This window comes from Erinaceus europaeus, chromosome 9 (genome assembly GCF_950295315.1).
Source record: "Erinaceus europaeus chromosome 9, mEriEur2.1, whole genome shotgun sequence".
Lineage (NCBI taxonomy): Eukaryota > Metazoa > Chordata > Mammalia > Eulipotyphla > Erinaceidae > Erinaceus > Erinaceus europaeus.
This window is the reverse complement of record NC_080170.1, coordinates 76,014,618-76,027,492: the sequence shown is the minus strand read 5'-3', so window position 1 is coordinate 76,027,492 and position 12,875 is coordinate 76,014,618. Positions and strand designations below refer to the sequence as shown.

Below are 12,875 nucleotides of genomic sequence, written 5' to 3'. Positions count from 1 at the left end.
AGCTCCCCACATGCAGGGTAGTCACTTCATAGCTGGTAAAGCAGGTCTGCAGGTGTCTTATCTTTCTCTACCCCTCTCTATCTTCCCCTCCTCTCCATTTCTCTGTCCTATCCAACAACAATGACATCAATAATAATTACAACAATAAAACAGCAAGGGCAACAAAAGGGAATAAATAAATAAATAAATAAATAAAACACCAGCTATAGAAAAACCTTTTTATATATAAAAGAAAAAAAGAAGAATAGAACGGAAAACACAAAGCAGAACTTGGACTGGATTTAGTGTATTGTACCAAAGTAAAGGGCTTTGGTGAGGGACAGTGTTCAGGTCCTGGAACATGGTGGCAGAGGAGGACCTAGGTGGGGGATTAGAGTGTTCTGTGGAAAATTGAGAAATGTATTTTACTGTTGACTATAAACGATTAAACCCCCCCAAAATAAATAAAGGAAAAAATACATTAAAAATTAGTTTTGTTTTCTAAAAAGTCAAATGACAACTAAAAAAATTTTTATTTACCCATTTATTAGGTAGTGATAAGTTGAGATAGAAGGGGGAGAGAGAGAGAGAGAGATAAGATACCTGCAGCACTGCTTCACCATTCATGAAACTCTTCTGCAGATGGGTACTGTGGGCTTGAACCTGGGTCCTTGTGCCCTCAACCAAGTGCACTACCACCCAGCCCCTCTTTTTAAAATTTTAAAATTTATCATCCTAACCATTTTTAAAGTATAGTTCAATTTGGGATCCAAGTGGTAGTGCAGTGGGTTAAGAGCACATGGCGTGAAGCTTGAAGACTGATTTAAGGATCTCTCTTTGAGTCCTTGACTCACCACCTGCAGGGGGTCGCTTCATGGGCCTTTCTCTCCCCCTCTGTCTTTTCCTCTTCTCTCGATTTCTCTCTGTCCTATCCAACAACAACAGCATTGACAATAACAACAACAACATGGGCAACAAAAATGGAAAACATGGATTCCAGAAGCAGTGGATTCGTAGTGCATGCACTGAGCCCCAGTTATAACCCTGGAGGCAAAAAAAGCCATTATATATAGTGCAGTTGTACTTTTTTTTTCTTTAATATTTTATTTATTCCCTTTTGTTGCCCTTGTTGTTTTATTGTTGTAGTTATTATTGTTGTTGTTGTCGTTGTTGGATAGGACAGAGAGAAATGGAGAGAGGAGGGGAAGACAGAGAGGAGGAGAGAAAGATAGACACCTGCAGACCTGCTTCACCGCCTGTGAAGCGACTCCCCTGCAGGTGGGGAGCCGGGGTTCGAACCGGGATCCTTATGCTGGTCCTTGTGCTTTGCGCCACCTGCGCTTAACCCGCTGCGCTACAGCCCGACTCCCGCAGTTGTACTTTTATAGTGGTGCACAGCCCAGCCTCCAGAACTCTTCTCATCTTATAGAAGTGAAACTTTGTACCAGTTGAATATTGATTGTCTGAACCCTTGGTACCGCCATTCTATTTTCTGTCTGTATGTTTCTGTGAATATTTTTTATGTGTGTTGCTGAGGAGTAACAAAGGACCTTGGGCATTCACAATAACCAGTACCATCCAACCTAATTTTTTTTCTGTTTTTGAGGAAAGAGGAAGAAGTAGAGACAAGACCAAAACACTGAATTCCATTATTCTGTCCTTGGTGCTTTTTTGTGGTGCCAGGGATCAAACTCCAGACCTGTCACGGTACAGCAGGGATTCTCCCCTGTGAGCTATCTCCCACACCATTATCTATAAGAATTTGATTACACTTAATAAGTGTTGATTTACTTCCTGGAAATTTGGGAGAATTAGTTGGCATACTATTGACTCAAAGCTGTAATTGTCTCAGGCATATGTGATCATCTAAAAGGAGAACATTCATTCCTCATTTTTCGAATAAAAACATAGTGATGGAAAAAGTAATAATTTGATTACATACCCCATTTAGGTGAGATTATACAATATTTATCTTTTGTAACTGATTTACTTCATTTAGTATAATGTCTTTAGAGTTGGCCCATGTTATAGCATGTGCCATAATTTCTTTCCTTTTAAATCTAGATAATTTGTTATATGTGCTTATCACATTTTGTTATCCACTCATCTGTTTCTGTTTCCTTTTAGACTGTGAGAACATTTTCTTTGAAAGGAATGACTACCAAGCTTTTTGGTCAAGAAACTCCAGAGCAGAGAGAAGCCAGAATAAAGGTATTAGAAGAACAAATAAGTGAAGGAGAACAGTACCTAAAGTCTAAAAATCTGGAAGGCAGGTAAGAATGCTAAAATATAGGAGGCTGGGCGGTGGCGCAGCAGGTTAAGCACACATGGCACAGAGCGCAAGGACCAGCTTAAGGATCCCAGTTCAAGCCCCCAGCTCCCTACCTGTGTGTGTGTGTGTGTGGGGGGGGGTCACTTCACAGGCGGTGAAGCAGGTCTGCAGGTATCTATCTTTCCCTCTTTCTCCCCCTCCTCACTCAATTTCTCTCTGTCCTAGCCAATAACAAAGGTCTGTAGGTGTCATATTTTTCTTCCCTCCCTCTCTCCCCATCTCTCTCAATTTCTCTCTGTCCTATCCAACAACAACGACAGCAATAATAACAACAACGATAAACAGCAAAGGGGAAAAAATAGCCTCTAGGAGTAGTGGAGTTGTGGTGCAGGCACCAAGACTCAGCGATAACCATTGAGCCAAAAAAAAATAATAATAATAAAATGTTTAACTTAAACACCTGACATGTAGACTATACATGATTGATGGTTGGTTGGTTGGTGGTTGGCTGATTTACCTGAGCACTGCTCAGCTTTGATTTATGGTGGTATCAGTGATTGATTATGGGACATTGGAGCCTAGGCATGAAAATAATTTGTATAACCGTGACTAGTTTTTATTATCTATTTATTTATTGGATAAAAACAGAAATCAAGATGGAAGCGGGAGATAGAAAGCGAGAGAGACAAGAGAGACATTTGCAGCACTGCTTCACCACAAAACTTTCACTCTGCATGTGGGGACCAGGGGCCTAAACCTGAGTCCTTGAGCATTGTAACATATGTGCTCAACCAGGTGCATCACCACCTGACCCCACCTTGATTAATTCTCTATGATGATTCCTTCCTTTATTAGTACCTTTGCATATATAAGGCAAGTGATTTCTTTTCTTAAAAAGTTGAATTATCAAAAAATCTTACTATAGAAAGTTAGGGGGCAGGTGATGGTACACCTGGTTGATCACACGTTACAATGTGCAAGAGCCCAGGTTCAAGCCTCCCCGGTCTCCACCTGCAGGGGACAAACTTTCTAAGTGCTCAAGTAGTATTGCAGATGTCTCTCTGTCTCCCTCTTTATCACCTCCTTCCCTTTTAATTTCTGACTCACTCTATCCTATTAATAAAGATAATAAACATTTTCTAAGTTGTTTTGGTGTACGGAAGAAGAGTTTCAGCTTCATAATATTTTTCATAACCTCTCTCTTAAAAAAGGGTGGGAGAGATGAAGGAAGAGAGGTTCTAGAACACAGCACTAATCCACTGCTCGTGAATCTTTCCTCATACATTAGATCTCATATAATGATCTGCAATTTGAACGTGTGTCCTTGAGTCCTCACACATGGTAAAATGTGTAAATATTTAAATAGTAAGTAATATAAGTCAATGTGTAGATATTTAAAAAAATAAAATTTGTTTACTTAAATAAACAAAGGGGGGAAGTCATTGTTTTTTTTTTTTTTTTTCTTATTGGATAGAGACAGAAATCAGGATACAAAGGGGAAATAGGGAGAAAAACACTTGGAGCACTGCTTCACTCATGAAGCTTCCTTTCACAGATGGGTAGACCAGGGGCTTGAACCCGAACGTTGAACTTGCATTTTTGCCTGACCTCTGACTTTTCTTTTTCATTTTTATCTCCCAATACCTTGTATAAGTTTTTTTGATTTATTATTCCACAAATAGTTCTATAAATCAAATTCTTAAAGATCTGTTACTTGATTAATTTCCCTTATTGTTGCTTTCATGTGATAGTGAGTAGATTTAAAACTACTGGCACCGAGTAATCAAAGTTTAACAAATATGACTTAAAAAGTAAGTGCCTCTCAGAATTTCTAAAACTATCTAAAATAGGGAGTCGGGTGGTAGCTTGGTGGGTTAAGCACACATGGTGCAAAGCGCAGGGACCAGCGGCGTTAAGATCCCAGTTCGAGCCCCCGGATCCCCACCTGCAGGGGAGTTCCTTCACAGGCAGTGAAGCAGGTCTGCAGGTGTCTGTCTTTCTCCCCCTGTTGTTGAGTGCGGGCTGCGGAGAAGAGAAAGAGGAGGGGTCCGGAGCGAAGAGGAAACACAAATCTTTATTTGCGCTGGCACCTCAGAGTTGGGTGCTAGAGAAGCAGGTTGGGCCACGTGGAGGTAGCGAAAATGGCCGCCTCACGCAGTAACCTTTCCTGTGTCTGAACACCAGAGTGAAGTGCTGGCAAGAGAGCGAGGTGTGGAAAACGAAGGGTTTTTATAGGAGTATCTTTCACGAGAATGGGAAGGGGGAGGAGTAACCATAGCACTCCAGGATAGGATGATAACTCTCGTGAGAATGGGAGGGGGGAGGAGTAACCAAAGCACTCCAAATATCGCTGGGATATAGACAATGTCCTGAGGGCACAACATGGCTGAACAGGCACTCCCAGAATGTCCCAACTCTCATGGGAACTAGTAGCCTGAGGGGAAAACATGGCAGATGTGAATGTATCTGCACAATTTCCCAGTATCCCCCCCCCCCCCCGTCTTCCCTCTCCATTTCTCTCTGTTCTATCCAGCAACAACAACGATAGTAATAACCACAGCAATGATAAAGCAAGGGCAACAAAAGAGGAAAAAATGGCCTCCAGGAGCAGTCGATTCGTGATTCAGGCATTGAGCCCTAGCAATAACTGTGGAGGCAAAACAAGCAAACAAGAAAACCTATCTAAAATATACAATAAATATGTAGTCTATCTTGTCAGAAGAATATGTTTTCCTATAACCCCAAAAAGGCAGCATCATGTTACTTGCTCAGCATCAGTTTTAAAATGGTTCAAGAAACCATTAGTATCTGTCTTTTTGTTTGTTTGCCCCCCCCCCCTTTTTTAACCAGAGCACTACTCAGCTCTGGCCAGTGGTGGTGCTGGTGGTGGAGATAGTGAAGATGAGAGAGGGAGGGAGTGCTGCTATACTGTTTCACCATTTGTGAAGCTTCCCTTGGATCCTTGTGCTTGATAATGTGTATGTGCAACTGGGTGTGCTGTCACCTCTTTTTCATTTTTACAACCCATTGTCATCCACCTCTGGAATGATTCCTAATTTCTCCACATAATTAAAAAAATTTTTTTTGACTCCAGGATTATTGCCAGGGCTCATTTCATACACCACGAATCCACTACTCCTGGAGGCTATTCTTTCCCCTTTTGTTGCCCTTGTTGTTTTATCGTTGTTGTGGATATTATTGTTGTTGTCACTGATATCGTTGTTGGATAGGACAGAGAAATGGAGAGACCCATTGCATTACCACCTGACCCCCCTCTCCACTTAATTTTATGAAAATCAAGGAGCTCAGCCCTTCAGGTATGCAAGTTGTTTGCATAACCATTATGTTGTCTCCCCAGGCACATTAGCATTATTTATAGAAATAATTTGAAGTTGGAATTCTTGACAACTATAAATTATTAAAATGTACATATATATATATATATATATATATATATATGACTTTTTTACCCACTATAATTCTTAGGCAAAGAAAAAAAAGATCTGTGCGTAGGTGGTGGTTCTGAGTTCTGTCTCCAACCTTGCATAAGCCAGAGTGATGATGGTTTTTATCTCTCTCATTAATAAATACTTTTTGGTTTTGTTTTTTTTTTTTTAGAGAAAATAAACAGTAGAAGTATCCAAGCAATGACAGCTTCTTTTATATAGACAGAAGTTCTCAAATGCGAGCTGGTTATTTGAAGTCATAGAATATAGTTTACGGGGGCCAGGAGGTAGCACAATGAGTTAAATGCATATGACACTAAGCTCAAGGACTGGCATAAGGATCCCAGTTCAAGCCCCCAGCCCTCCTCTGGTGGTAGGGGTGGGGCTTCACAAGTGGTGAAGCAGGTCTGCAGGTGTCTATCTTTCTCTCCCTCTCTGTGTTCCCCATCTTCTCCATTTCTCTCTATTATCCAACAACAATGACAGCAATAACAACAGTAACAATAACCACGATAAAACAACCAGGGCAACAAAAGGGGGGGGGGAAGCCTCCAGGAGTAGTGGATTCATGGTTCAGGCACCAAGTCCCAGTAATAACCCTGGAGAAAAAAAAAAAATAATATAGTTTACTTAATTTTAATGAGAATGATAATTACTACCTTTTATTTCAGGGAATTTCTGAAAAATGCATGGGCTGATATTGAACGCTTTAAAGAACAGAAGAACCATGATTTAAAGGAGGCCCTGATAAGTTACGCAGTCATGCAGATCAGTATGTGTAAAAAGGTATGTTTGGGCTTCAGTGCAGTTAAGTGTGTTCAGAAGTACTCATAGATTTCCCTGAAAACAATTTTGTTCTTACTTAGATTAAAGAATGTATTATTTTCATTTTTATCTTTTTAATATTTAAAGTATATTTTTTTATTAAACAGAAATTGAGAAAGGGTAGGGTTCGGTAGTGAAGAAGAGAGAGGGAGGGAGCACTGCTATACTGTTTCACCATTTGTGAAGCTTCCCTTGGGTCCTTGTGCTTGGTAATGTGTGTGTTCAACTGGGTGTGCTGTCACCTCATTTTCATTTTTAAAACCCATCATCCACCTCTGGAATGATTCCTAATTTCTCCACTTAATTTTCTAAAAAAATATTATAACCAAATTCTAATCATATAGTCCCCATTCAATTCCAATTTTTAAAAAACCTTTATTTGAAAATGTATACCAATAGCATTACTTTAACTATATGTATTCTTGCAGAGGACAGTAAAGTGCTCTTCCCAATAATGATATGTATGTAGATAGTTTATTTAGATAATAGCTCAAGTTTTCTTTTGGGAAAATGAAATTATAGTGTGGTTCATTGTCAGAGTAAATTGTAATTGATATCCACAGTGCCTTGAATATTGAAGTTTTTTCTGATTAAAACAAGCATTTTGACATTGATAGTAGTCTTGAACAGGCTGTTATAAGAACAAAACATAAAATATTTCCTATCTCTCTTTCATACCCGTGATCTACCAGTTACTGCTGCACTTCATATTTGTCAAACACTTCACAGTGTGTATTATTTCACATTAAGTAAGATGGTCCCATATTTGTGAATATTTTCTTAGAGGGTAAAAATCTCATTTGTGGGAGTCGGGCAGTAGTGCAGCGGGTTAAGCACAGGTGGTTAAGTGTAGGTGGCGCAGAGCGCAAGGATTGACATAAGGATCCCAGTTCAAGCCCACGGCTCCCCACCTGCAAGGGAATCACTTCACAGGCGGTGAAGCAGATTTGCAGGTGTCTGTCTCTCACCCTCTCTGTCTTCCCCTCCTCTCTCCATTTCTCTCTGTCCTATCCCAACAACGACAACATCAATAACAACAACAGTAATAACTACAACAATAAAACGATAAGGGCAACAAAAGGGAATAAATATTTTTTAAATCTCATTTGTATAAACATTAATGCTTTAATTTAGCCACAATGTGTGTATTATGGCTAAGAGCTATCACTTTCCTGTATGCTTTTACTTAAACTAGCAGTAGCATTCAAGAGTAAAGATATTTTTTTTATTTATATAATTTTTATTTATAAAATAGAAATATTGACAAGACCATAGATAAGAGGGTTATAATTCCACACAGCTCCCATATTCAGCATATTTCACTTCGAACTGTGTCCAGAGACATCAGATGTAGAATGTCAACCCTTCACCTTCATTACTCTGGTGAGACCTTTCCTAGTTCATAGGACTCCTTAATTCAATTTCAGCTGGTGCACTTCCTAACAAAGTCTCAAAACCTAGATATAGACCAAGGCCCATGAGGTAGGGCATATGTACATGTATCCATAAGTTAGGTGAAAATATATACCTTAAAGGAAAAGTGTACAATAGTCTGCAGTGAGTCAATAAATGCAGCAAGCAAGTAGAAAGACCTAAGAAGACACCATGAAGTACCTAAAGAAATAGTTTCTACTTAAGACCTAGCTAGATACCCTCCTCACCTACTTCCTATTACACTTCCCTCAGTCACTCTAAAGCTAACCTTGACAGAGAAAGTAAGGACTACAAAAGCTGAATAAGGGTGAGAGACTAGCATACTTTAATGATGACTCTTTAGTCATTACCAGGCCATCCCATCACTTGGGGCCCTGGGATTCCCACATAGACATCATGGGCCTAGACCTCTAACAGATCCCTCTCTCCATTGTTGCTGGTCATCTCCATCAGGAACAACATAATGGACCCCTTTGTGGGCCCCTATAGGACCTTGCCCTCAAGGTGGATCAAAAATGTTAGAGACTTTTAGATTCTCTAAAGGGAGGTTGGGTAACATACTCTACCTTCCACCCAAGGAAGATGGGTCCTGAAATTAGTGCAGCTTGGAATGTTCCTAGTTGTGACCACAGAATTCGAGCTCAGACCTCTTGGGATGCAAAGGTTACATACGTTCCTGCGCTGAATATGGGCCCCAAATCAAATCGATGGGGCTTACAGTTAACAATATTTATACACTTCCCATATTTGGGAGCTACTCTCTTCCCTGATCCAGCTTTCTACTCCTTTTTACAACTATGACACCATCTCCCCAGCCAATACCTTGGGTCCACCTGCATATTAGATGTCAGGCTTAAGCAAACACTATAAAGTCATGGGTCCCTTGGAATATACCTAAAATAGACCTTTACTAGCTTTTTCCAAAACGGAGACCCCAAATCTTTATCTGCAATATTCTTGCCTTTAGGTTCATGATTAGTCAGTCAACAATTTGTTCTGCTTTATATGTTAACTCCTTTTCAGCCACCAGGTTTCAGATGCTAACCTGGCTTCCCTGGGCAGATGATCCCACCAATGTGTCCTGGAGCTCTATATCTCCCCAGGCCCCTGCCCCACTAGGGAAAGATAGAGACATGCTAAGAGTATGGATCGACATGCCAACGCCCATGTTCAGTGGGAAAGCAATTACAGAAGCCAGACTTTCCACCTTCTGCACCTCATAATGATCCTGGGTCCATACTCCCAAAGGAATAAAGAATAGGAAAGCTTTCAAGAGAGGGGATGAGATACGGAATTCTGTCTCTGGACACAGTTCGAAGTGAAATATGCTGAAGTGGTACTGGTTGCATTGATTAGGCTGGGATCAGCAGAAGCAGTATCAGTTGGTTTGAATTGAGAGAAGTATGCAGGAAAGTGAGCCCCATCCTAGAGGTTCCAGGACTGGGAGAAATATAGGCCTTATAGAGAAGGGGGAGTATTCCTGCTATCTTAGGATTTAAGAACACAAGAGATAGTTATTGCTATAACCAAGTTATTTGGCAATTGGGTTAACTTCAAAAATTTCATTGTTAGGATTTGCTATATCATACAAGACCTCACCGTAATTTATGTCCTTTAATGATATTTACAGATAGCTGGTTTTTTTTTAATTATTTATTTATTTATTCATGAGAAAGATAGGAGGAGAGAGAAAGAACCAGCCATCACTCTGGTACATGTGCTGCCGGGGATCGAACTCGGGACCTCATGCTTGAGAGTCTAGTGCCTTAGCCACTGCGCCACCTCCCGGACCACAGATAGCTGTATCTTATAAAGTAATGCCACCAGTTGCTTCTGTTCTCCCTGGTCTAAGCTTTTAGGAGATTTAATGTATCAAAGAACAAGTCATTATTAGAAATGTATGAACAATTTGAGCTCACTGGTAAAATTCATTCTGATAGGGGGCCAGGCGATAGCATAGTAGGTTAAGCGCACATGGTGCAAAGTGCAAGGACTGGCGCAGGGATCCCTGTTTGAGCCCCTGGCTCCCCACCTGCAGATGGGTCACTTCACAGAGGTGAAGCAGGTCTGTAGGTGTCTATCTATCTCTTCCCATCTCTGTCTTCCCCTCCTGTTTGACATCTCTCTGTCCTATCCAACAATGAGAGCAACAACAGCAATAATGACAACTATGACGATAAACAACAAGGTCAACAAAAGGGAAAAAATAGCCTCCAGGAGCAGTGCATTTGTAGTGCAGGCACTGAGCCCCAGCAGTAACCCTGGAGGTTAAAAAAAAAAAAAAAGGAAAATAGAAACACAATAAAGATGTCATTTCTTTCTTTAAAAAAAAATTCAATCATTATTAATTTGCAGCCTTTTTTTAAAAAAAAATTTATTTATATAAAGGAAGCATTGACAAAACCATAGGATAAGAGGGGTACAGCTTCGCACAATTCCCATAACCAGACCTCCGTATACCAACTCCTCCACTGATAGCTTTCCTACTCCTTAATCCTCTGGGAGTATGGACACAAGATCTTTGTGGGATGCACAAGGTTGAAGGTCTGGCTTCTGTAATTGCTTCCCCGCTGAACATAGGCGCTGACAGGTTGATCCATACTCCCAGCCTGTCTCTGTCTTTCCCTAGTGGGGAAGGGCTCTGGGGAAGCAGAGCTCCAGGACATATTGGTGGGGTTGTCTGCTGTCTGTCCAGGGAAGCCTTGGCGCATCCTGTTAGCATCTGGAACCTGGTGGTTGAAAAGAGAGTTAATATACAAAGCCAAACAAATTGTTGACCAATCATGGACCTAAAGGCTGAGATAGTGCAGATGAAGTGTTGGGGGTTCCTCCATTTTGTAGATAGCTAGTAGGCATATTTTAGTTATATTTCAAAGGGCCTGTGGCTACACTAGTTTTTTTTTTTTTTTTTTTTTTGTCTGAGCCTGAAATCTAATATGCAAGTGAATCCTAATTATTGTCTGGGGAAATGATGTCATGGCTGGGAAAAGGACCAGAAAACTGGATCAGGGAAGAGAGTAGCTCCCTATTATGGGAAAGGTGTATAAATATTGTTGACTGTAAACCCCATCAATTTGATGTGAATTGGGGCCCGTAATTAGCTTAGGAGCCTGTGTGACCTCTACATCCCTCTAGATCTGAGCTCACATTCTATGGTCATGAGTAAGAACATTCCATGCTGCCCCAGTATTGACCCATCTTCCTCAGGTATAGCTTAGAGTATGTTGTCCAGCCTCCCTTTGGAGGATGGAACATTGTTGATCCAGGTTGAGGGCAAGGTCCTATGGCGGCCCACAAAGGGGTCTATTTTCTTTTGTTCCTGATAGAGATGACCGGTAACATTGGAGAGAGGGATTTATTTGAGTTCTAGGCCCATCAGGTCTGTTTGGGAGTCTCAGGACTCCATGATTAGGGCCCCAGCAATTTGTAGTCTTAAGTGCTTAGATTGAAGGAACATACACTCAGAGCTGTCTATGCATCAAAAAGTTTGAGACATTCAATCCATTTTTTTTCATATTTATATATTCCCTTTTCATTTACTCTTTTTTTTTTTTCAAGGGGATACAAGTTTGGACCAATGCTAAGGAATGCTTTAGCAAGATGTAATCCTGTGAAATGAATTTCTCTTCAATCAAAGTGCCCCAAAACAGAAGCACAAGTAAAAAAGAAAGAAATTAAGTTGCTGACCCAGTAAACAGAAATATAAATTCACTAGCCTCAACTTTCTTTCATTTTACTTTAGCTTTGTTAATATAACACAAAAAGGATGTATTTTAGTGAAGATTAAATGTTATTATTTGAGGCTTGGGGAGCTGGTGCTGTTTCCAAAAAGTTTTTTACCAACAAGTTGTCAGACTTCTGAACCAGTGACTAAATGTCAAGATGTTAGGTAATTTATTCATTTTTTGTTTCAATGTTATTTCAGATCTCTTGGTCCCTATGTAGGAACTTTTTTCCTAAGATAGAATACCTATCTTTCTGTGGTAAGACCCACTAATGTTTTTTTGGTGGGGGGGGGGTTTCTTGCCTTATAGTCGAGCTGTTTGATTTGATAAAGCTCAGCAGAAAACAGTATGAAATCTAAGATTTTTCTCTCATATTCATTGATGCCCTAGTAATGTTGGCATATACTAGAAAATGCCTTCAATTTGTGTTTTACCAAAATTTTGATACTGGTCAGAAATTTTTTACTGCCACAAAGATGACTCAGCTTCTCAGATGTATAGTAGAATGAATTATTATGATATAGGAATTGCTGTACAGAAATTTTTAATTGCATATAGTACATATAAGCATTAAATTCTTCTGAAATATTTCTTAACCTCAGTGATGAGCCTGAATTTATTCTGCTTGGCTCTCTTCACAAGGCATTTCAGGGTATAAGATGTAGCATTTCAGTATATGAGATGTATGTAGGAAACATGTATTAACCAACTTCATGATTAACATCTTTTTTATTGCTTGGCTGTAATTTTTGTAAAGATAAATTATATTGGTTTTTGTGTGTGTGTGTGTGTTTGTATTATATGTTCAGAAGCCAAGTACCTTCATTTTGCTAGCTTTTCATTACCGTAAATGTGTATTCATTATTAATTATATATAATTTACAAATCCCTGGTACTACTTAGCATCTGGATTTTTTACATGTTTAAAGTGTTGCTGGATTTTTGTGCTGTTGGCCAAACTTATAAAATAAAGTATTATGCTGATTTTCTTATGATTTTTATTATATTAACAAAGTAGTCTTTACATGTTTAGTGACCTATGAAAAATAATACATGCCATGTTATGTTTTGAAGTGTTTATGTGAATTTGTTCCACACAAAAATATTTGTCTATATTTTTAAGTAAGATACTGAAATGAAATATGACTTTTATTTTATTTTTCTTACGGAAAAATTGTGAGACTAGACAGATAG

At 39.6% G+C, this 12,875-nt stretch overlaps 1 protein-coding gene across 2 annotated transcripts in view; it reads left to right on the top strand.

The window, feature by feature from the left end:
- SNX4 (sorting nexin 4) overlaps positions 1 to 12,665 on the top strand; it is a 62,519-nt gene extending 49,854 nt beyond the window's left edge. For both annotated transcript variants that reach the window (XM_007537013.2, XM_060198213.1), the window contains 3 exons: positions 2,107 to 2,252; positions 6,369 to 6,483; positions 11,515 to 12,665. In XM_007537013.2, the coding sequence (XP_007537075.2) occupies positions 2,107 to 2,252; positions 6,369 to 6,483; positions 11,515 to 11,562 (309 nt within the window). In that variant the 3' untranslated portion in view covers positions 11,563 to 12,665. The remainder of the gene's footprint in view (positions 1 to 2,106; positions 2,253 to 6,368; positions 6,484 to 11,514) is intronic.
- The last annotated feature ends 210 nt before the right edge of the window (positions 12,666 to 12,875 follow it).